The 25,779-nt window shown below is 42.3% G+C and overlaps 1 protein-coding gene across 1 annotated transcript; it reads left to right on the plus strand.

Moving 5' to 3' along the window:
• Window positions 1–476: 476 nt before the first annotated feature.
• LOC120033909 (carbonic anhydrase-related protein 10-like) lies at window positions 477–24,096 on the plus strand. Its single transcript, XM_038980298.1, has 9 exons — window positions 477–534; window positions 2,637–2,711; window positions 11,078–11,223; window positions 18,862–19,047; window positions 19,872–19,967; window positions 20,108–20,180; window positions 22,480–22,634; window positions 22,777–22,951; window positions 24,074–24,096. The coding sequence occupies exons 1-9, from the start codon at window positions 477–479 to the stop codon at window positions 24,094–24,096; spliced, it is 987 nt and encodes a 328-aa protein (XP_038836226.1).
• Window positions 24,097–25,779: the final 1,683 nt, after the last annotated feature.

Genomic DNA, 25,779 nt, shown 5'->3' on the forward strand with positions numbered 1-25,779 from the left:
AAGTAACCTAGTATCTTATGTAAGCATACCAAACATACAGTATTATACTAATTTGATTGTCCCGTACTTACGTTTACTATGTTACGTCTAGTCCACGAGACCAGTCTGTCTACGGTGATGGTCTGCGGCACGCAGTGACAAGTTGAGTCCAATCAAAGATTCCCAGTCATGTAGCTTTAGTTTGTACTCGGTCTTCAAACACATTCAATGGCGAAGCGAACTACGGCATCGTGTCGTAATTATATAATATATATTTTTTATGGATCACATTACAACGTGTTTTGAGCGGTCGTGGTTTTTGGCGCGCGTTCTTTTGACATACCATTTTGGCAGAGCGCGCACCACTCTGAATGTGACACCTTGGATAGTTGACGGATTGGGGAAAATGCCTCATCGAAGTTTGTCATCGTTAAGAACTCAAACTTTGCAATTAATATATTTAAGCTTTTGCAAAATTAACTTGGAATGAATGAAGAATGCATATCGTTTGGGAAATATTTTTGATTTTTCAAGTATATTTCATCTGTATATCAGGTAAGCCTTGAAGCCTGCGGTTATTAAATGGAATACATGAGATGAAGTGATGAGCTCAACTTCAGGGCTTGAACAAACCCCAGAATATTGTGACACATTTAAATGTATTTGGATAATGAAATACAGAATAGTCTTCTGTTGGTGATACGGTTGCTACTGTAAATCGTGCAATGTAGGGCACGGGTGTTGCAGCTGTCTACCAATACTTGTTTCAGTGTAGGTTTAAGCATGACAAGTCTTTAAAGGTCACTAAAGCAAATATTTACTCCACTTGCGCGTGAGTTGGCAACACAATTACTGTAATCGTTGATTATCTAGCCGTTCTCTTGAATCTTAGTCATAATATTATATAATAGGCTATTTGTGTTTAGGATTATAGATTTGTTTTGTCACGCCCCCCAATTTGGTACAAATGAGAGAACATTTTACAAAATCTCTTTGCGCCTGTCAAATTTGTAATGCTGAGATTAGATTCAACATTGGGCGTGTTCCACATACAGATGCTCTTTACATGTTGCATGGATATCATTATTACCCACATCTTACATCATCGCAAACACATAGAATATCTTGTCTGCATCCTAGGAGGCCTCTGTCCCCAAATAAGCTATGACAGAGACTCATTTGTCAATAGATGGAACTTTTCAAGTATGTTTAATTTCTGTTCTTATTTACATCTGCCAGACAGCAATAAATTGTATCTTATGCTCTTACCATCATGACCACTGACATGATGTTTAGTGGGAAGAACAGCTGACCGTGGGGCTTGACCCCAAGATCCAGAAGTGCAGAGGGCAAGTGATGTACCACAAAACCCTGGGCCTGGGATAGAGGCAGTAGAACACTCACATAAACAGTGTTTCAGTATTCTCTCCCTTCGAGAATTGTCCATTCGCACAGAGCCCACCTGCAAACCAGCACCCTAGAAACCTTCGGAATGATCCCATTGCTGCCTGCCACCAATATAGCAAGAGAGTAAGAGAGAGGAAAACTGACAGGGGGCACGATCCTCAAATCCTGTGTGGTGCAGAGGCAGGTGCTCTACCACCTGTACCACAACAACTTGGCCTCAGGGTAATTCATAGGATTTGGGATCGACATTTGTTTCCCTCCATTAAGTATGATATGTTATGTTATGAATGGAATAGCTGTTGTACAATATCATACGAATTGGAGGACGTGTAGTATCACGTCTTACCCGGCCGTACAATATCATACAAATTGGATGATGAAATGTAAAATGCATCTTGGAAGACAAATGGGGCTGCAGGTAGACTAGTGGTTAGAGCGTTGGGCCCGTCACCGAAAGGTTGCCGGATCGAATCCCCGAGCTGACAAGTTAAAAATCTGTCGTTCTACCCCTGAACAAGGCAGTCAATCCCCGGTATGTCGTCATTGTAAATAAGATTTTGTTCTTAACTGAATTGCCTAGTAAAAAAAATAAGTATTAGATGTCTTGCTCTGATTACAGGCTGCTTGTTCTTTTGTTAGCATTTGTGGTAAGGACAAAGGTTAGGAGAATTTACGTTGCAGGTTAGTAGAATTAGGTTGAGGTTGAGGTTAGGGAAAGTGTTAGCTTAATGCTACAGTTGTCCCCGACGCAACTCGAACACACAACCTTTGGTTGCTTTATTTGAATAATTTTTTCAGGTTTTTCAGGGGGTGCTGCAGTACCCTCAGCACCCCTAATCAAAATCAAATCAGATTTTATTGGTCACATACACATGGTTAGTAGATGTTATTGTGAGTGTAGCGAAATGCTTGTGCACCCTACTTCCCTTGGTTATGGACCAACCTCCCTACATTTCATTTCTGTCTTAAGTAACCAGACCATTATTCTATTTGTACTGTAACATAACATATCCTATTAAATGGAGGTATCCACTTGATCATTCCAAACCCTACATCTCTTTACTGTGGTCAGGCTGACCACAAAAGCCAGGGCCTCAATTCAGTTTTTATCTCTAATATCTCTCATTGTCTCTTTAAAGGTAATATTAGACTTAAGAAGAAGTGAAAGTTAATAGTGTTCTAACAAGTGAGTTGATGATCATTTTCAGCGACATGATAGTTACTGTGGTTTTGTTTTCTTCCTATTGCAGCACAGCTAATTTCACCAAAGATTCATGACGGTTGGTGGGCGTACAAAGATGCTGTCCAAGGGAGCTTTGTTCCAGGTAATTATTTTCGATGTTGAACAAACACTGACATCACATGAACTCAAAGCCTTGGTGTCCCATGGCCCACTATTAAATAAGGAGATGGTCCAATCAGTTTTCCACATTGATTCAATGTCATCACAATGAATTATTTTTGTTGAAATGACGTGGAAACAATGTTGATTCAACCAGTTTTTGTCCAGTGGGTTGTTTTGTAACAGAAAGCCAGACCAAACATTCCTTTCTGTTTTGGGAAGGAAACATTTCTTGTTAACCAGGAGGGTTCGCTTGTTACTAACTTTCTTGCTCTTGGGCAGTGTTCTTGACATGGGCTGGCTGCTTCCTCCGCTTTCTGTCTCTGCAGCAGGAGCTTCAGGTTCACTACTGTTCTGACTGCAGGTCTTATGACATTTTGATCACAGCCCTCTCTCCATCTTCCTCCCTCCCTGTGCTTCTTTACTCCATAATCAAGGGGAGCACAGACATACAAGTATACAGAAGAAGAATGGCAGCACATTGAATAAAATAGAGGTCTCAGACCTTTTCAATGAGGAAGGATGAATAACCAATATAACTGTGTAGTCGGGTAACATTTCAATAATACAACATTAAATATAATTATACATTCATACCATTTCTCATGTGGAAACGTTTGGAGAGCTCACAAACTGCGCAACACTTGTGATAAAGAACTTTTGGTTTATTGAATTGCATTTTTATTTAATTGCACTTACCAGTTTACTGTTAATTTTCTTTTGAATGCTGACATTTTGAAGTCAGAACTTTGTATATATATTTGTAAATATCACCGTCATCTTTGAAACCCCAGTGCTGTGTAAATAAATCCAACACTCATTTGCACCTCTACCTGCCTGCCTGCCTCCTACTGAATATTTGTCCTTATGACTGTTAGAAGGCCCCTATTTTACAGCGTAGCGGAGATAGGTTACAGTTTTCGCCCCAACCTGTCACTTCAAAAGCACTCAATGATCTCGTAGTCTCTGCATTTGAACTTTATGTTTATTTTGGTATAGCGTGATAAGCAGAATTCAATATAATTCCAATGCAAGAACACCCCAAAATGTAGCCACCTCACCGATGTCAACTGCCCCCTTAGTGACTTTATCCTGGAGCCGTGCCTGCTCTGGATGACAACATAATGATGTTTGTTTCCAACATTAGCTCTGTTTTCCTAAAGAAGTTAAATCCGCTTTGTGTTTTGTTTCCTTTGCCACGATACTAACGAGTATCGCAATACTGGTATCGTCCCACCCCAATTGTCAATGTGTGCCTCAAGGAAGGGTGCAAATTTGGCTCATATAAGGATATGTGAAACCAGCAGAAACTGCTGCCTCGAGGGCCAGCACTGTCCTCAACTGCTCCATGTGTAACTCTGTCATTGGATTACATTAGTTTCAACCTCTCTTCTCCTCTCCTTTAGGGCAGCAGGGTTAGGAGGAGAAATGCCTATTTATTAGCTGTGACAGATAAGCACAGCAGGTGACACAGAGGCCTTTGGAAGTCTTTTGTAGAAGGTTGTGGGATGCTCCCTGACCTTTTACTTTATGTCTCCTGCTAGTGTATCAGTGTGTGGACTCAGGGGGAGAGCCCTTTCAGCCTCTCAGCCTAGCTGCAGGGAAGCTTCCTGTCTATCACCACAGAGACCTTTACACAGGAGAGGAGACATCCACACACAGCAAGTGACAGTGACTCTGTGTATGTGCTGTGTGTCATATGGGTGGAAGCCAAGTTGGTGGGAGGTTTTTGCTATTGTACATTCATTCGCCTCAAGCCCTTTTGGATGAAAATGGGAAACTCTACAGTTAGAATGTACATTTGTAGCCATCTAATTAAAGACTTTACTCTTTGAAATAGAAAGGAAATTGAATTGTTCTAAACAGGCTCAAGAAGAGTGCAATTATGCCTTGGCCCATTCACTTTTTGATACAGATTTCAGTTCAACTGAACCTTTTGTCAGAAACAAAGGTATCGTGTATCACCTTCCTTCTGTATATTCTTACAGGAGTATAACTCTGTATTATTATTTGTATGTGCTGCAGTCTTGGAAAGTAGGTCACCAAGTTAGTGATCACAGCCAGCTATCTCTCTCTCTCTCTCTCACACACACACATACACAGACGCCCTTGCAAAGACTCTGAGGGGCAAAAAAGAAGTGCGGAAGGAAGAAACAGAATCCCTCCCACGCAAAGGGTTATGAGGGAATTTAAATGGAATGGGAAGAGGCTAGAATAGAATTATGATTACTATGCTCTCAATAATCTTCTAATGGTATTAAAAGGCCATATTCACAGGACACTTTACATTTTCACTCTCACTCAGAGCTATAATAATGTTAAGCCCCTCTTCCTCCTTTTCCCACCCACCGACTAATGTGATGAACATACATATGTTCTAGCATATTGCTGCTGTATTTCTACCTGCGGGTATGGCGGCCTGGAGGATGAGCGGATAGGTTTGGTATTGGAGCAACACTAGCTACACCATTGCCTTCAAAGCTAAAACATTATGTGAAGGTGCTAGATTATGGCTGACATTTAAGACGGTTAACAACCAAATCATTTATAGGCGAGCCAGCCAAGTAATTTACAGCTGTGATAAAGGAAGATGCTCAAAGGAAAGGTCAGAAAAGCAGTGGCTTATTCCTCCTTGCCATGTAAAAGTAAGATTTGATTTGTTTGAGGGCCTGAGCAAAATAACCTCCTACAGCAGATGGTGTTAAATCCTCTATGATGAGAAGAAGGTCTGGACCTAGGAATATTATCCTGTCAAACCAGAAGCTTGTCAGTAACTAGGTTTACATTCAACCTTTTCCATCGGTAGAGTTGAAAATGTCATGGAAACCCATCTAACGTGTATTTTTTTATTCAGTACATGGAAATTTAACTGCAAAAGTTATTTTTATGTGCGTTACGTCTTCACGCACAGACTTTTATCCTCAAACAAGTCCGTTACTTGATGGAAACTTTTCTGGTAAGAAAATGTGGATGTTGTTTTTATGCAGATTTGTCACGTTCCTGACCTGTTTTCCTTTGTCATGTATTTGTTTTAGTTGGTCAGGGCGTGAGTTGGGTGGGTTGGTCTAGGTTTGATTTTCTATGTTGGGATTTTGTGTTCGGCCTGGTATGATTCTCAATCAGAGACAGGTGTCAATCGTTGTCCCTGATTGAGAATCATACTAAGGCAGCCTGGGTTTCACTTGTGTTTTGTGGGTGTTTGTTCCTGTGGAGGTTTTGTTGCCACACAGGACGGTTTCGGTTTTGTCACGTTGGTTGTTTTTGTATTTTGAAGTGTTTTGTTGACTTTCATTAAAAGAATGAACACTAACCACTCTGCGTTTTGGTCCACACCTTCTGTCAGCGAGGACAGCCGTAACAGAAACACCCACCACAAGAGGACCAAGCGGAGTGGAGAAGGGCAGCGACAGCAGCAGAGACAGACAGAGGAATGGACATGGGAAGACGTCTTGAACGGCAAGGGTTGCTACACATGGGAGGAGATCCTGGCTGGAAAGGATCGCCTCCCATGGGAACAGCTGGAGGCAGCGAGGAGAGCAGAGGCAACCGGAGAGAGGAACCGGAGGTATGAGGGTACGCGGCTAGCACGGAAGCCCGAGAGGCTCACCCAAAAATTTCTTGGGGGGGGGGGGCTAAAGGGGAGTGTGGCGAAGCCGGGTTGGATACCTGAGCCAACTCCCCGGGCTTACCGTGGAGTGAGAGGGCGTCTTACTGGTCAGACACCGTGTTATGCGGTGGAGCGCACGGTGTCCCCAGTACGCGTGCTTAGCCCAGTGCGGGCTATTCCACCTTGCCGCACTGGTAGGGCTAGGTTGGGCATCGAGCCGGGTGCCATGAAGCCGGCCCAACATATCTGGCCTCCAGTACGTCTTCTCGGGCCGGCGTACATGGCACCAGCCTTACAGGTGGTGTCCCCGGTTCGCCTGCATAGCCCAGTGCGGGCTATTCCACCTCGCCGCACTGGCAGGGCTACGGGGACCATTCAACCTGGTAAGGTTGGGGAGGCTTGGTGCTCAAGAGCGCGTGTCCTCCTTCACGGTCCGGTATATCCGGCGCAACCTTCCCACCCCAGCCCAGTACCATCAGTGCCGACACCACGCACCAGGCTTCCAGTGCATTTCCAGAGCCCTGTTCCTCCTCCACGCACTCTCCCTGTGGTGCGTGTCTCCAGCCCAGTGCCTCCAGTTCCGGCACCACGCACCAGGCCTACTGTGCGCCTCAGCAGGTCAGAGTCGGCCGTCTGCCCAACGCCGCCTGCGCTGCTTGCCTGCTCAGCGCTGCCTGAACTGTCTGCCTGCCCAGCGTTGTCTGAACTGTCTGCCTGCCCAGCGCTGCCCGTCTGTCCCGAGCCGTCAGAGATGCCCGTCTGTCCTGAGCTGCCCGTCTGTCCCGAGCCTTCAGAGCCGTCCAGCCAGGACCAGCCAGTGCCGTCCAGCCAGGACCAGCCAGTGCCGTCCAGCCAGGACCAGCCAGTGCCGTCCAGCCAGGACCAGCCAGAGCCGTCCAGCCAGGACCAGCCAGAGCCGTCCAGCCAGGACCAGCCAGAGCCGTCCAGCCAGGACCAGCCAGAGCCGTCCAGCCAGGACCAGCCAGAGCCGTCCAGCCAGGACCAGCCAGAGCCGTCCAGCCAGGACCAGCCAGAGCCGTCCAGCCAGGAGCTGCCAGCCAGCCAGGAGCTGCCGGAGCCAGCCAGCCAGGATCCGCCAGAGCCTTCCGCCAGCCAGGATCCGCCAGAGCCTTCCGCCAGCCAGGATCCGCCAGAGCCTTCCGCCAGCCAGGATCCGCCAGAGCCTTCCGCCAGCCAGGATCCGCCCCTCAGTCAGGTGCTACCCCTCAGTCAGGTGCTACCCCTCAGTCAGGTGCTACCCCTCAGTCAGGTGCTACCCCTCAGTCAGGTGCTACCCCTCAGTCAGGTGCTACCCCTCAGTCTGTTACTGCCTTTTGAAATAGTGGGATTGACATGGAGGATGAAGATTGGGAGGAGGCCACGGAAGCGGGGGTTGACTATGGTGGGGTGGGGACCACGACCAGCGCCAGAGCCGCCACCGTGGACAGACGCCCACCCAGACCCTCCCCTAGACTTTGTGCTGGTGCGCCCGGAGTTCGCACCTTAAGGGGGGGGTTCTGTCACGTTCCTGACCTGTTTTCCTTTGTCATGTATTTGTTTTAGTTGGTCAGGGCGTGAGTTGGGTGGGTTGGTCTAGGTTTGATTTTCTATGTTGGGATTTTGTGTTCGGCCTGGTATGATTCTCAATCAGAGACAGGTGTCAATCGTTGTCCCTGATTGAGAATCATACTAAGGCAGCCTGGGTTTCACTTGTGTTTTGTGGGTGTTTGTTCCTGTGGAGGTTTTGTTGCCACACAGGACGGTTTCGGTTTTGTCACGTTGGTTGTTTTTGTATTTTGAAGTGTTTTGTTGACTTTCATTAAAAGAATGAACACTAACCACTCTGCGTTTTGGTCCACACCTTCTGTCAGCGAGGACAGCCGTAACAAGATTTTAGAATATTCGCATAAATCTGTCACCAACTGGATGGAAACCTAGCTAGTTGTTGTACATTGTCAGGCTACCACTTTGGAATTGATATTGCTACCTGCCCACCAATACCCAAAACACCCGCCTGCCTTTTAAATACATTTTTGCATGGAATTGCCCCTTGGCTTACAGCACCCTTTTAAGCACTGTTTATTGAAGAACAATTCTTCCTTCATCATTACTCTCTGATTGTCTCACACTCCATAGCCTATAGTTTTCAAGAGTCGTTTGTCTGAGTGTGAAAAGGTTTACCGTGTCCTAGTATTTGGCAGACAATATTGCAGTTGCAACATAACCTTTTTTTTTTTTAAATAACCAAAGTTATTTGAACTAATTGTAGTTCTATCTGTAGTTCTCTCACGTCCCAAGACATCTGCTCTCTGATGTTAACTGCATGATGGATCATCAGCTATTCCTCCACTTTAATTATATCCACAGGATCTTAGAAAAGGCAATACACTGGAGTCGGGAGTGTCTCTGCACAGTCCAGCAGGTTCAATAGATGGCAACATGTCCCAATTTTGTCTTCTTTGTTTAAGCTGCTTCGAAAATTGGAAATGTAATCCCTACGATCTGAGGGGAGGATTTCCCTGGTCATTTTGATATAAAATCAGAGTGAATTTTGTGAATTGTGATTGCTGTGAATTGGCCAGTCCTCGGTCCTAGTGGTCTCTCCAGACCCATTGACATTAATGTTCTCATTTTAGTTTGTTCTCTGTAACGTTATGTTTTTATATCCTGACTATTTTGCTCTGGAAAAAACCTCGACTTCAATTAGCTGCATATCCCAACACGTGTTGTGAAGTCTCCCTAGAGATAGTTGTACTGTAGGGTCTGGTTTTCAGCTCTTGGCTGGGACATACTGCATTGCACCTGCTGCATGCACCTGCTACCTGATCCAATAATATACCTGTACTGGAATAGAGATCATGATCACTATGCAGCATGGGTAAAGGGGGTGAGAGTTCACACGTGAGGGTTTAGACATACTTATACTTTTCTAGCTGAGTTTTCTAATGGAAATTGTCTTTCCTGCTCAGTCTCAGTAATGTCTAGGAGCACCTCTAAGCACCTTTCGCTGCCAAAACAATAACGTTTTTTTGAATCATCCTTAACAATGAATGCCTCGTCATTTATTTAGATGTTTTTATCGCTCCACCAAACCAACAAGCAGTTGAAGTGGTTAACAAGTTAATGCAACAGTTAGATTGCCATGAGTTGAGTGTAATGCTATCTTATATTTCCTTTGAGCATGGTTCTCAGTTTGACATATCCTCTCTTTCCTCCGACTGTTGTGCTCACCAAATGTCACTGAGTGGGATTACAACATAGTTACATCACTGTTTTAGGACACAAAGGCTTTTATATATGTCACATTACCTAATTTTGGGGCAAAAGTAACAATTGTTGCCAAAATACTGCCTTCGAAACTATCAACAAGTGTCAATATTTCCCTGGATCAATTGTTAAAACAATGATAGTTTAGTTAAAAATGCCTAGGCTTCATTTTGTGATCATTTTACTAAACACATTTTTTTTAACACTATATTGAACCCACTACACGTGCAGCTACAACTGGTAAACAATATGGTGGCTCAAAGCAGGAAGATATGCAACATGATTTTTGTTGACATTCAGAAATTTCAACATCATTCCAGATCCTCATCTACTGTATTTCATTATTATGCATTAAGAGTAGTTTGGCCAAGATCAGCATGTAATATAGGTCACTGATCAGCTTAGGGTGGCTAATTCATTGCTTATTTGCTAGTTTAAGCTGATTCACTAGCAGATTCACCAGCTGATTCATTAGCAGATTCACCAGCTGATTCACTAGCAGATTCACCAGCTGATTCATTAGCAGATTCACCAGCTGATTCACTAGCAGATTCACCAGCTGATTCATTAGCTGATTCTTAATTCTGAAATTGACTCCTAGTCATGATTTCCTCTTATTGTAGAAATATCTATAAGGGGTTGTGGCGCTGATCTGATAGTCCTTAACAACCATTGGGCTTTGCCCAGAAGGCATGCCCCTTGCCCATGAATTAAGAGCAATGAAAAAGTACTGGTTGTCCCAGGAGTCTCCGTCCAGCAGTCCAGATGAGTATCAGCCTCTAATCCCTGTTCTAAGGGAGAGAGTGTAAAAGTCCTGAACCCTCATCTGTTTCACAGCTGGGCGGCCCTCTCCACTCAAGCCGACCCACATGATGTAATCACGGCTGGGTGACGTCACGTGTGTCAGAAAGGGGTAGTGATTGCACTCTTGAGGCCTCCCACATCTGTCACAGCTGCCCTGCTCCTGTGCCACTGCCAGGCTCTAAGCCCTACTAAGAAGAGAGGAGGGGTTCTCCCCAGTCCTTTCTGTCATGTGCAAGTAACGAGGGAGGGATAACTAAGATTATTTCAGCTGATCTTAAATCAGATTCTGGAAGCATTTAAACTGATTCTGATATAGAGGGATTCTATCTAAATCCATAGTAGGATCTACATACATACATAATCAACTTTGGCATTACTCACGTGCCCTTCTCTCAAAATAGCTCTTCCTAGTACTGTACAATCATAATATGGAATGTTGTGCTGATGGCATACTCCATACTCTAACTGCTGCTGTTTGGTTACAGTAAGGCGAGGACTTTAAAGGGATATCTTTACTTCATGTCCTTACTCAGTGTTTCCTCCTCAGTGGTTCCTGTCAAAGTTTTTATAGTCCAAGTGCTGTTTAAGAACATACTCATCTCACACATCAACATGATATTAGACATCCACATGATAAAGGAAATTGAACTCACTGTGCTTGTTGTCCACAGTACCATCCTTCTGGGGGCTAGTGAATTCCGCCTGGAACCTGTGTTCCATGGGAAAGAGGCAGTCGCCGGTCAACGTCGAGACCAGTCACATGATCTTTGACCCCTTCCTCACCCCTCTACGTCTCAACACAGGCGGACGCAGCAAGGTAAGAAGATTGTGGAACGCCTGATCTTGAACTCACTGATGACTCTTGAGCTTGTAGATCTGAAGGGCATCAGGTCTAAAACTTCAGGAGACGTTGATAATCTGCAGGCTATTATTGGATTCCAGTTGTGTGTGTTCATATTATATTTATAATGTGTAATGAGGACTAGTATGCTCAGCCATCATCAAAACAAGGTGTTCTGTTTACAGAATAAACATTTATAGATTTATAGTATGAAGTAACATCAAATTTCTTCTCAGAATTCTTTAGACTACACAGACAGGGTGAATTTTCTAAATGCCTCTAGCAACACCCCCGCTATCTAGCCCCATGGCTCTCCTTTAGTTGTACATCATGCTCTGCTTTCACAGTTGCCTTCTGAATCTCTCCCATCCCGATCCCATCAAATGACCCATATAGCAGATAGTATTTATTGTAGGATTTCACTAACATTATCAAAGGGTGTTGGCAGGATGCCCCAAGCTCAAGCTGCAAGCTGGGGACAAGGGGGCATGACCATCGTTCACCACAGGGCATAAAGTCCACTAGGGAATAGGGGAAATCACTAATCATGTAAAATGAGAACGACAACAGAATTACACGCAGTACTGTAGTTCAAATGGGGACAAAACTATTACCGAGCCTATTTGATGCAATTACATTTTATTTATGTATCTTTTGGTTCTTTGCAGTGTTGTGTAAGAATGAAAATTGACTTACTGTAAGGTATGTGGTGGCCATTTTTCAGAGGACAAAAGCCTTTGATTAAGACAGTCCACCTCCCCCACACCCCTCCCCCAACATTTGGTTCCCATGAATAGTACTCTCATTTTGTTAGAATCAGAAAAATACCACAAGGAGCCAGGGAGGATTGGCAAAGAACAGTACATGTAAGAGAGGGTTAAATTCTCTTTGTAAGTCTTGTTTTATGATTAATGCTAGTGTGCATCTGCTGAGCGAGAGCGCAGAGAGCTGGGCCATCTGTGCTGGCGTGTGTCTGTGGGAGGACTGTGGGAGAGGGGACAAATGAAGTTAGCAAGGATGTTTTTACATTCGCCACAGCTCGTCTACTCGATACTCCCAGATATATGTCCATCAACAGATGGACATGTTTACTCTCCCAGTTAATTGCCTCTTTTCCTGCAGCTATTTATTGAGATGTATACACTATTTTAGTTTGAAATATTGTCATGTGCCATTTACACACTACATACAGCACCACACACCAACGAACTCAGCTCACACACAAGTAGAATAGATGTTATTCCTGATTAACATTGAGCTTGGATTTACAGCTTGATGAAAGGCGGTTGCTTGAAGAAGGTGGTTGTGTAAATGAATTTCCATCTTGTTATTAAGCACTTGGGATGTTAGACCTTGTGGAGGAGTCTTACTTTACCACAGAAAACTTCAGACGGAGAGAGATGCTCAGGTGGAGGGGATGCTGAGATTCTGAGGAAACTCTTTTGTAAAGACATTTAACTGTTGGAGAAAGTGTGAAATTTACTTGTTATGGTCAAAGATCAAACGATAAGATGCAGTTGCTGCACTCCAAAAACTGCACTTTTACAGAAGTGTATTTTTTCACTTCACTTGAATATTAGGGAAATATTTTCAACTTGTATGCTCAGGCAGCGACTGAATAGCAATTTGCATTTTAGATACTTGATTAAGACAATTAATCCGAAGAAGCGATTTAGTATGGCAATCTTTGTCAAGACAAAAGACAACATGAAACTGTGGTGATAAGCCTTTGCTTGATAAATGGTTCTGTTCACAGCATCTTTGAATTGACTTCAACGTGTTGACATTTAGTAATAATTTGGATGCTGCGACAGTCAATAGCAGGACATTAGTCATTTCCTATCTCACTTGCTCCCATGTTGTCCACAAAGCCATACTCACTCGCACACACTGTCACCAAATTCACTCATGAAGACGTAGTTTCTCATTAACTTACCCTAGTAAAGCTCAAACAGTTGCTCATAGAAAACATTTAGTAGGCAACAAGTTGGCATTTTGCAAAGCACCCATGAGGAAAACTGTCAGTCGGGAAATGTCATTCCTTTGAAAATATTGGTGCAATTATACAGCATAACCAATTTCATGTAATGTAATTCAGGGCTAGAATATCTTTATTTTTTTGTTTATCCAGAAAATGGACAGCCTGCTATTACCATGAGACAAGTTTGAGATGAGATAAAAGTTACCTTAGTTCCTTTCGAAAGTTGAAGGACTTCAATGTCCTCAGTCTGTCACAGCTTCAATTATGTTCAAATCCCAGACTTTGAATCCTCAAGGAAGGGAGGGAGTACAAAGTGGCTTAGGAGTGACAGAGACTAAAAGTCAAGTAAGGTGGGTGAGGTGAGTGTTGAGTCAAGTAACAGGAGGATTCATCATTCTGACAGGCTTCACATGGAGTGTCACCACTTAAAGACATGCTCCGGAACTTTGGTGACTCATTCCTACATTGCGGTGCCTTTTAGACCTTTTTGTATTCTACCAGTTTGACTTTCAGAAAAACATATTGGTCAAGCTCAGGCACTTATTTTTATTTGGTGCATTTTCCAACCTGTTAGGTGCATAATCCTAACAGGGCGGAAATTTGGAGCCTAAATTACACATAGCTCTGTGAGTGAGAAAGATTTAGTTAGCATAAAGAGATTAAGGGTCTCACTGTTCAGTAAGAATAGGACCAAGGCAAGATTCATTCCATCAGCCATAGGGCTGCTGAACAGTGGGACATAGGACAGATGCAAGATGCTGAACAGTGGGACATAGGACAGATGCAGGCCCAATACACGGCCGGTCAGTAGGCCGCAGAGACTTTGAATATGTGGAAATGTAAATGTGTGACTTGTGTACTAACTTTCCAGTTTTTTGTACTGCATGTAGTATATTGTGTTGTGTTTGTGTATTTATATTCTGGCGTCACAGAATGAATTTCCATTTAAATGTACAATAAAGTATATCATATCGTAATGGTGAACACTTGAACAGGATTAAATAAAATTATAATAAATACAATAATCATGGAAGAAAGTTATTGAGAGAGAATTTAACTAGGACTATAAAATAATGAAAAAATATACAAATTATACAAAAGTACTGAGAATCCCTTTAACAAAGATGTTTAGGGGTTGTCTGAGGTCCACACAACATTCAAACAGACACCGGGAATTTAGAAAACACACTTTATTGGCGGAGATGTTTTAGCATATTTTGTCTTTCATGTTGCAAAATGATGGTTAACCAGCCAAAGAGGGAACTACGGGTGTGCTTCTCGTGGATGATTTTGTGAGGATTTCTGTGTACCTATTTCGCGTGTTGTAACCTTACTGTGTTGGCGGAGCAAGTAACATGCATTCCGTTATTTTATGGCTTATATTTCTCCTGGAAGTTGATGAATAACACCCGGGGACACGGCAAAAACGCCTACATCCACACTAAAAAAGTGTTCAAAAGGCATTTCCTTTCAAGATCCAAATGTTTGTGTTTTTAAGGTAAAGGATACCTGACCTTATATTTCAAGTCTTTGGAATCCACATTTTAAACTAAATAAGAAGTGATATTTCCTGGGGACAGAAAATGCACCGCATAGTAGGAATTATTTTTTAAACCTACATCTTTGGGCTGGATGTGTCAATATGTAGTTCATAAACGCATAATCTATGAGCAGAATTACCATTTTACCTGAATTATCCACGAAATCCATAGTTGAAAGCAACTGTTTTTCTGGAAGCTGTGTTTCACCATTTTCCCTACATTTGCTCCCTAAGCAATTTGAGTTCAACCAATGAGCTTCAGCCCCTCGCCATATGAGTGACAGCTAGCAAGATGCACTCGATGCCACACAGCAGAGCTAGAGCAAGAGCAATGACGTGGTGCACGTATCTGCAGTACATCATTTTCGGGGTCCTCTTTTGCCTCGTGAGTGCTACTTTCAGAACTACTGGCTAAACAGTATACAAAAGTACTGAGAATCCCTTTAACAAAGATGTTTAGGGGTTGTCTGAGGTCCACACAACATTCAAACAGACACCATGAAAAGGGAATTTAGAAAACACACTTTATTGGCGGAGATGTTTTAGCATATTTTGTCTTTCATGTTGCAAAATGATGGTTAACCAGCCAAAAGGGGAGCTACTGGTGCGCTTCTCGTGCACGATTTTGTGAGGATTTCTGTGTACCTATTTTGCATATTGTAACCTTACTGTGTTGGCGGAACAAATAACATGCCTTCTGTTGCTTTACCACCCCAACTGCATTGAACTGCCAGGAACAGGCAGTGTTTCTGTCAACGTGTGTTTACTGGAGATTCTCTCTGCTGCTCGTGTTGAGCCCCAGACAAAATTCTCTCCATTATACTACTATTGTGGATCTCATGCTGAGTGTGTGTGAAGTTCAGTAAAATCCCAACTTTGAAACAGAGCGAGTAGACGTGCCTCGTTGCATAGAATGAGTTTCCCCACAGAGAGGAGCTCACTTCAGAGTGTAAAGGCCACAGTTAGAGGGCGGCAGATAGCCTAGCGGTTAAGAGTGTTGGGCCAGTAACCGAAAGGTCACTGGTTAGAATCCCCGAGCCGACTAGGTGAAAAATCTGTTGCTGTGCCCTTGAGCAAGGCACTTACCCCTAATTGCTCCTGTAAGTTGCTCTGGATAAGAGCATCTGCTAAATGGTGTAAATGTAAAATGTGTATTTTTCAGGCAGAGACAGTAGAGGGCCTCCAGGGAACTGAGAGAAAACTGATGGGAGATTTAATAAAATTGTTTACGTTTAGATTTGTATGTCAATGGCCTACACACAATACCCCATAATGTCAAAGTGGAGTTATGTTTTTAGACATTTTTACAAATTAATTAAAAATGAAACACTGAAATGTCTTGAGTCAATGAGTATTCAACCCCTTTGTCATGGCTAGCCTAAATAAGTTCAGGAGTAAAAATTGGCTTAACAAGTCACATAATAAGTTGCATGGACTTACTCTATGGGAAATAAGTGTTTAACTTTATATTTGAATAGCTACTTCATCTCTGTACCCCACACATACAATTATCTCTAAGGTCCCTCAGTCGAGCAGTGAATTTCAAACACAGATTCGACCACAAAGATCAGGGAGGTTTTCGCTCAAAGGGGTATTCAATGTCTGCTTTTTTATTTATTTTTACCCATTTACCAATAGGTGCCCTTCTTCATTGACAAAAAAAGGACAATTAAATCCATTTGAATCCCACTTAGTAACACAACAAAATGTGGAAAGTCAAGGGGTGTGAATACTTTCTGAAGGCACTGTAGAACCTATCTCTCAAGCCCGAGGGACAGTCCACTGTACAGCAGAGGGGAAAAGTTTCACCTAACCTGATACAAAACAAATTTCAAATTAAAATCAAATGTCCCCAAAATGTAAGCCCTCAATATTTGGACTCAATTCAATGAAGCAGAACAGCAATTAGTCCCAAGCCTTTTTAACTCAATGAAGCTTGGGGGGATTTTTGCTCATGGTAAGCAGCTTTTATGCTCTGTTTGGGAATGCTTAATGCGGACAGCAAAATCGGTAAATCCCTCAACAGGAGTGTTATTGTGTCAGCTCCTCCTCTAGCATGACTTTACGTCCAAATACATTGCATTCAAGGTAGCTAGAGCATTGTGCGTTGTCATAATCAATGATCATTGTGAATCTGAATGGAATTGAGGTTCATCTGCAGAATTTCTGCCTGTTAGGTAGGCCTAGTCAAGGTGTCAATGAGACAGCACAGAATGGAGAGCATTTGAAAGATGCTACTCTTAATAAATTGAAGTTATGTTAAGAGATTTCATTTGGTTTGATTGAGTGGCCACGTGACCATACCCGGCCAGTATAAAAGCACCGATTTAGAGTATAGTCGGTCGCTACACAAGATGAATACAGTAACTGAAAAACCTTAAACATCTGCTGCTATAAAAAAAAAAATCATTACCCTGTGAAAAAATGTAATATGACCTAAAATCTGTCTGCAACTATTTTAATATATATATATATATTTTGGTGAACCGTAGGTGTATTTAGTGAAAACATATTTTCATGCAAGCCAGCTACATTATCACATCCCAAAGGGCCTCGTCACATTTGTTTGCTTACTAGCCAGTAGAGATTATATCATCCCCAAAACAGAACCTACAACTCCGAACCCATATTGCCGTCTTCTCATGCACAAAGTATTGGCCCCAGTACCAGCTCAGTGCCTGTTGAGTGCTTCTTTTGCCTAGTAATGAGAATAGGTGTCAGTGGAAGATTTGGTATTATACATAACACTGTTGAGGAATTTAATTAATGTTCAGCTCTCACCATTTTGCTCATTTGATTACATGCATTATGCACTAAGAGGGAGTAGAACGGGCCCCTGTTTAAAGGGCTATTAAAAAAACATGTCAAGTGAAATATATTGCTTTTCATACTTCATTTAATCATCGGCAGTATTTGTTGTATATATTTTTCAGTATTTCTTTGTCTCTGAATAAATTAACTAAGTGGATCACCCTATGATGAATGACTCCATCAAGATCTACACGGGCATAACACTGAACTCCCTCCATTCACTTTTTCTCCTTACCTCCCTCTCATTTCATTATAAGTCTTGATGTTATCCTAGTTTTATATGAAAGAATGGAACAAAGCTTTGAAGGTCTTCCTTTACCTGTTGGGCATTTCGATGTGTCACTTAAAACAACGTGAGAGTTGGTTTCTCAGTTTATTATTCATTTCACCTGCTTCCTTAATGAGATGAGACTTGGAAGATGATTTTCTCATTTTTTTTATTTTAATCCACCTTTTAAAAACCTAATTTACTGCAGGCCTACAGCCAATCCCAAATTATTATTCTGTGATTAGGAGCCTGAAGAATATTATAATTTTACATTGCAGTAATGGGAAGGTGCAATTTCTTTTTCTATCCATAATGGAAATGATAAAGAATTACACTGAACAAAAAGAGATACTGTGGTGAGACCGTTCATCCGCCACCATCACCTCATGTTTCAGCATGATAATGCACAGCCCCATGTTGCAAGGATCTGTACACAATTCCTGGAAGCTGAAAATGTCCCAGTTCTTCCATGGCCTGCATACTCACCAGACATATCACCCATTGAGCATGTTTGGGATGCTCTGGATTGACGTGTACAACAGCGTGTTCCAGTTCCCTCCAATATCCAGCAACTTCACACAGTCATTGAAGAGGAGTGGGACAACATTTCACATGCCACAATCAACAGCCTGATCAACTCTATGCGAAGGAGATGTGTCGTTCATGAGGCAAATGGTGGTCACACCAAATACTGACTGGTTTTCTGATCCACAACCCTACCTATTTTTAAGGTATCTGTGACCAACAGATGCATATCTGTATTTGCAGTCATGTGAAATCCATAGATTAGGGCCTAATTATTTTTTTAAATATTTAAATTGACTGATTTTCCTTATATGAACTGTAACTCAGTAAAATCTTAGAAATTGTTGCATGTTGCGTTTATATTTTAGTTCAGTGTATTAGCATGAGTTATCTCCATTTCCTCTTCTGTAGAGGTCTCTCAGGTGAGAAACTTGCCCCCCTTCTCTTTTAACACATCCACCACACCTCACTTGACTCCTCTCTGTGCAGATTGGAGGCACCATGTACAACACAGGGCGCCACGTGTCGCTGCGGCCAGACAAGGCTCACCTGGTGAACATCTCCGGTGGGCCTCTGGGTTACAGTCACCGGCTGGAGGAGATCCGCCTGCACTTCGGCAGCGAGGACGGCCAGGGCTCGGAGCACCTGCTCAATGGACAGTCCTTCCCTGCAGAGGTGAGAGGGAACGAGCCAATGAGCCGAGAGGGATTATCTTTATCTTTGTTGTGTCTATAAACAATCCAATCCACTGAAAGTTGCTTTCATTAGACTAAGAGCTCAATTCAATCAAACGTGCATTACAGTTAAGGCTTCACTGCTTTACACAGCCCTACTGAGGCTGGTTTGTGTGGAAGATTTCCTCAAACAATGGATAATGATAAAATATGCTGGACTACCTCTATCACTCAGTCCATTAATCACATGTACAGGGCCTTTGAAGGGTGGGGTAGAAGAGCATCAACAATCTGCATCCTAACAATGTAATTGATGGCAGGATCGACAAATGGCAGTGGGTTTTTAGTGGCAGTGGGTTTTTAGTGGCAGTGGGTTTTTAATGGCAGTGGGTTTTTAGTGGCAGTGGGTTTTTTCAGTGGAGGAGGGCAATATTATAATGACAAAAAAGTAAAAGCAGTAAACTTATCGGGTGCCAAACTGAGTTTATCTGTCTCGATTTAAATTAGATTTGGCAAACACTTTCCAGTCCTTAATCACTATTTTTAAGTGAGGAAGATATGTTGCCAAAAGTAAGCGGCTGCCCAGATAATTAGAGCTAAATCCCGTTCTAAATTGGAACTCTACTGAGCAGATAAGTGTCAAAAGTAAAACATTCCTGAATTTCTTGAGTTTATCTTCGAGTGAGGGTTGGATGGATAAGATTAGTTTAATCTGACATAATGCTTTCATGTGCAAGACAAATTCACATTTCTATCTCACATGGTCTAACACCAGGAAATGAAGGACTCACTGTTTGTTTTGTCTTTATCTTGCCTCACTTACAGGTGCAACTTATACACTACAACCAGGAACTCTATGCCAACTACAGTGAGGCAGCCAAGAGCCCCAATGGCGTAGCAATTGTGTCCATATTCATAAAGGTCAGTTTGTGCTTGATGCAGACAATCTCCTTCTCTGTGGTGTTTTATTGTAGTGACAGTGGTCTTTATATTCAGAATCCCATGGGACTGTGCTGCGGATGCTGAATATTTTATGTTCCTTTACATCTCTTCCTTCTCAGATATCCGAGTCTCCAAATGTATTCCTGAATCGCATGCTGAACAGAGACACCATCACGAGAATAACATACAAACGTAAGCACCCTCAGGCATTTAAGATGTGTGGGTTTATGCACACACATTGTCAAATCTACAGTAGTCACAGATAGAATAGTAGTCAGTTCCATTTCTGGATCCGTCATAAAAAAGAATATCTAGCAACTGAATTAATTTGGCTAATTGGAAGGTTGCCAGAGATTGACTTAATCAGAGATTGAGTAAAATTCATTCCAACTTCTGAATTAATCAGCTACATTACCAATGTGATCCTCCTGGTTCAATAGATAAGATGTGTAACAATATAAACTGCCCTGAGAGATGTTTGAGTCATCTCCTGTTTCTAACCGACAGAAATAACTCTGTGGCACTTTCAGAATGTCAAAACTTGGCATTCCTTTAAAGACAACAATTATGTAACATTGCTATAGTTAGTATTAACAGCCTCTACCCAAACTCTCTTTTATTTCAGTTTTATGCTCTTCATTAAGTCTGGTTAATTTAATTTTCAGTCCTTTTTCATTAATTAAATTAAATTAAACGATTTACATTAAATAAATCACTAATCATCCTTTTATTTGTATCCCATTACTATAATAATTGGATGTTATACTGTATTACAAGTCCCTGCAGACCGGGGAGGTACTATCATTCGTCAAAACAGATGCAGTCACCCCCTTACTGAAGAAACCCAACCTTGACCTCTTATCCAACTACAGGCCCATCTCCAACCTCTTCCTATCAAAAGTACTGGAAAAAGTGATTGCAAACCAGCTTCAATCCCATCCGTCTTCCAATTAACTGATCAAGTTTTTCCAGTGAGGTTTCCAGTCCTTGCACAGCACCGAAACAGCTATGGTGAAAGTTACCAATGACCTACTGATGGCTGCAGAATCTGGATCACCTAGCCTCCCACTTCTCTTAGATCTCAGTGCTCTTTTGACACTGCTGACCACAACATCATCCTGCGGCATCAGAGAGCACACTTCAGTCTCTGGAACTGCTCTGAACTGGTTCTCCTCTTACCTCTCCAATAGGAAGCAATACATCCCGATTGGAGAGTCCAGATTGGTGGAGTCTACAGTCACATGCGGTGTCCCACAGGGGTCCGTTTTGCTTCCTATTCTGTTCCTAATCTACATGCTCCCTCTCAGCCAAATCCTCAGAGTCTATAACATCAACTTCCACTGCTGCGCTGACGATACCTAAGTATATATTTACATCAATCCGGACACCATCTCAGCCCTAGCAAAACTTGGCAGCTGCCTAGATGACATCAGGGCATGGATGAAAGAGAACTTCCTCCGGCTGAACAGCAGCAAGACTGAGGCTATGCTTATTGGGACACACAAGCAGGTCACCAGTGCTGGAAACATCGGCCCTACTAGTGACGGTCAAGCCATCCATCTGTCCTCTGTCATCTCTAACCTGGAAGTTAAGTTTGATCCTTCCCTGTCATTTGATGCCCATATAAAACATATCTGCAAAACATAATTTTTCCATCTAAGAAACATTGCCGGGCTCAAACCATCGCTCTCCCAGCCAGATGCAGAGAAACTCGTCCACGCCTTCATCTTCTTCCAGATCGACTATGGCAATGCTCTGTTCGGGGGCCTTTCAACCAAATCACTTCAGAGACTACAACTTCTCCAGAAGAGTCCTACCAGGACCAAGAAGTCAGCCCACATCACCCCCATCCTTGCTGAACTCCACTGGGTACCGGTCAACTATAAGATTGACTTTAAAATCCTCCTCCTAGTGTTTAAAGCCTCGAATGGATTGAGTCCCACCTACATCAACGATATAATTTATATCAATGAGCCACCTCGCACTCTCCACTCCAGCAACTCACCACTGCTTCAAGTCCCCAAGACACGTCGCCGTACTATGGGGGACCGAGCCTTCTGCTCCTTTGCCCCTCGCCTATGGAATACACTCCCTGATCATTTGAGAGCCGCTCCATCAATCAGAGCTTTTAAAACGGGTCTTTAAACACATTTCTACATGTCTTTCTTATAGACCTAATCTGTCTTTCTTATAGACCTAATCTGTCTTTCTGTCTTTCTTATAGACCTAATCTGTCTTTCTGTCTTTCTTATAGACCTAATCTGGAAAGTCCTTTTAGCAATTACCCTACTATTGCTATTTCCTGCCTTGATTTGTTTTTATTGTAGTTTTTATTTTATTATCATTACTTTTTGCCTCAGCTTTGAGAAAGCCCTGTAATGAAAAGCGCTATAAAAATTAAATGTGTTATTATTATTCTGTAATACAGTGTATAAAGTGTTGAGGATGGTACAGTATGAATCTGATTACCTCTGTTTTGGTCCACCTCCAGATGACGCATTCTTACTCATGGGGCTCAACATAGCAGATCTATATCCAGACACTATACGTTTTATAACATACGAGGGCTCCATGACTATCCCACCCTGCTTCGAGACAGCCACCTGGATCCTCATGAACAAACCTGTGTACGTCACACAGATGCAGGTAACTCACCCTCGATCATAGACTCAATAATAACATTAACTCATGTTAGCCAGAAGTTACTTGATAGTTGGCCGTATTTGAGACTGTAGATTCTTTACCATAAACCTTATCTGTCCAACTTTCTCTCACTCCATCTGTTTAGATGCATTCTCTGCGACTGCTAAGTCAGAATGAGCCATATAAGATATTCCTCAGTATGAGTGACAACACGCGGCCCGCCCAGCCTCTCCTACAGCGCTGTATCCGCACCAACATCAACTTCAGCAAGCAGGGCCGGGACTGCCCCAACAACCGTGCCCTGAGGCCCCAGTATCGAGGTGTGTCTGAACGCATGTGTTTAGGATCTTTATTCAATCAACAAGGTTACTTGAAACTTTCCGGTAAAATTCAGGTATTGGTAAAAACAGACTGTGAGAAAGAAATGTGTCATAGTAATATAAACTGCACATACTGTATTCTGAAACCGGTTTGTGTTTTTAGAAATTCAATATATACACTCAGTGACCAGTTTATTAGGTACACCACCCCATTCACAAAAAATGGTTCGCTCCTACAAACAGTGGCATCGAGGCATTCAGTTAATGTTCGATTAAACATTAGAATGGGCAAAACCAGTGACCTAAGCGACTGAGCGTGGTATGATTGTCGGTACCAGGTGCGTCGGTTACAGTATCTCAGAAACATCCGGCCTCCTGGGCTTTTCACGCATGATAGTGTCTAGGGTTTACCGAGAATGGTGTGACAAACAAAAAATATCCAGTCAGCTGCAGTCCTGTGGGCGAAAATAGCTTGTTGATGAGAGAGGTTGAAGGATAATGGCAAGAATCGTGCAAGCTAACAGGCTGGCCACAAATAGGTAAATAACATTGCAGTACAACAGTCGTGTGCAGAAAGGCATTGCAGCAGACAACCACACCGGGTTCCACTCCTATCAGCTAAAAACAAGAAGAAGCGGCTCCAGTGGGCACGCAATCACAAACACTGGACAATTGAGGAGTGGAAAAACATTGCCTGGTCCGACAAATCCCAGTTCCTGTTGTGTCATGCTGATGGCAGAGTCAGGCTTTGGCGTAAGCAGCATGAGTCCATGGCCCCATCCTGCCTGGTGTCAACGATACAGGTTGGTGGCGGTGGTGTATGGTGTGGGGAATGTTTTCCTTGCACACATTAGGTCCCTTGATACCAATTGAGCGACGTTTACATGCCTTGAGGAATTCAGGCTGTTCTGGAGGCAAAGGGGGGTCCGACCCGGTACCAGATGGGTGTACCTAATAAACTATGTTTTCTCAGTCTTCTATAGTTCTGAGATGTCTATAGAGAAATGCCTCGTCCCTCAAAATGAACAGTTTCTTTGTAGGTTCTATGTCTCAAGCATTGCCTTTGTGTTTCCAGTTCAAGCAGTTCATGCTAACCTCCACATCTCTTTGTTCTCTTTCCAGTAAACCAGTGGCTTCTGAAGTAGGAAAAAGATGAACAAGCTGTACAATACAACAGGATAAAAACTAAATATGGGATCCTGATTCTCAAGACTTTATTTGAATGTGGAAATACTACATTATCAGCAGAGGCTGTTTTTTGAATATGTTTGAGATTGCAAAGTAAGACAAGTAAAGATTGAAAAGTGTAACTTTTAAGGCTGCACAAATGTAATTCTTTTACAGAGCTTATGGAAATGGGCTGTATAGAAATTCAGCAGGCTCCGCCATTTACTGACCTCTGCAGTGGAGACAATGAGGACCTATTTTATGACATCATCACCAACATCAGATTCACTTGAGTACCCAAAGATCCCAAAGGACCAACACTTCTTGAAATTAGCTAAATGTAATCACAGATACAACCATCAGATCTAACAACAAGCTAAGAATCGGAATATGATAAGAGGGTGCTTCTGGTGATGAAAGCTTCTACATAAACATGTCACAAGCAAAAGGTGTACTGAATAAATGTCACAAATGCAGAAACTTTTCCTGACCATGTGACCTAACCAGGAAAAACTCTGGATCCCAGTAAAACACCAGGGCACGAGATATTCCTGTTCAGGCCACATAGTCAGGAAACACTCCTAGCCATAGACTTGGTAGATCCAGTATTTTATACTGTATTTGCTAAACTTTTCAAGCCATTTTGGGCCATTTGCCCTTTCTCTGTTTAATTGTTTACAATTTCATTCACTCTGTTTATTTCAATGATAGCAGCCCAATTAACATGTTTCAGAGAATTATCTAAGATAAAATATCACTTTACATAAGGCCTATATAGTATATGCTGTTTAAGAATTGTATATTGTCTAGCACTGAATAGAGCATGGGACGTGATTTGTCTGCAAATTCTTTAAGCAGTCACAAGGCATTCCTTATCAATTATTTATCCTCATTTTCAATTCAGAGCTGTGTATGGCGTTACAGGCAATGTGGGTTTGTGTGTGTGCGCGCATGTGTACATGACTGTATGTGTGTGTGTGTGCGCTCTCTCCTGGGAATTGTATTTCTCATTAAATAGGGTAAATCTCCTCGTTTTGTGGCAACGAAACAAATACAATTGTATTTGTCACATGCGTCAAATACAACAACAGGTCTACAGTGATGCTTACTAACAATCTCTTTCCCACCGATGCAGAGTAAAACAAGAAGATAAAGACACAAGAGAAATAACACACAATAATGAAGCTAAATACAGGAAGTACCAATATACCATATCAATGTGCAGGGGTACGAGGTAGTTGAGGTAAGTATATACAGTGCCTTCAGAAAATATTCACACCCGTTGACAAAGTAAGATTTATATGAATTGAATTGTAATTTTTGGGAAACGATCTAGACAAAATAGTCTAATGTCAAAATGGAAGAAAAATTTTCATTTTTATTTTTAATTAAATGGAAGATAAAACACAAAGTATTCAACCCCTTGAGTCAATACATGTTAGAATCACCTTTGGCAGCGATTACAGATGTGAGTCTTTCTGGGTAACTCTAAGAGCTTTGCACACCTGGATTGTACAATATTTGCCCTTTATTCTTTTTACAATTCTTCAAGCTCTGGTTATTGGTCTTTGCTAGACAGCCATTTTCAAGTCTTGCCATAGATTTTTTTGCCAATTTAAGTCAACTTTAACTAGGACACTCATGAACATTCAATGTCGTCT

The sequence above is a fragment of the Salvelinus namaycush genome, chromosome 41, assembly GCF_016432855.1.
Source record: "Salvelinus namaycush isolate Seneca chromosome 41, SaNama_1.0, whole genome shotgun sequence".
Classification (NCBI taxonomy): domain Eukaryota; kingdom Metazoa; phylum Chordata; class Actinopteri; order Salmoniformes; family Salmonidae; genus Salvelinus; species Salvelinus namaycush.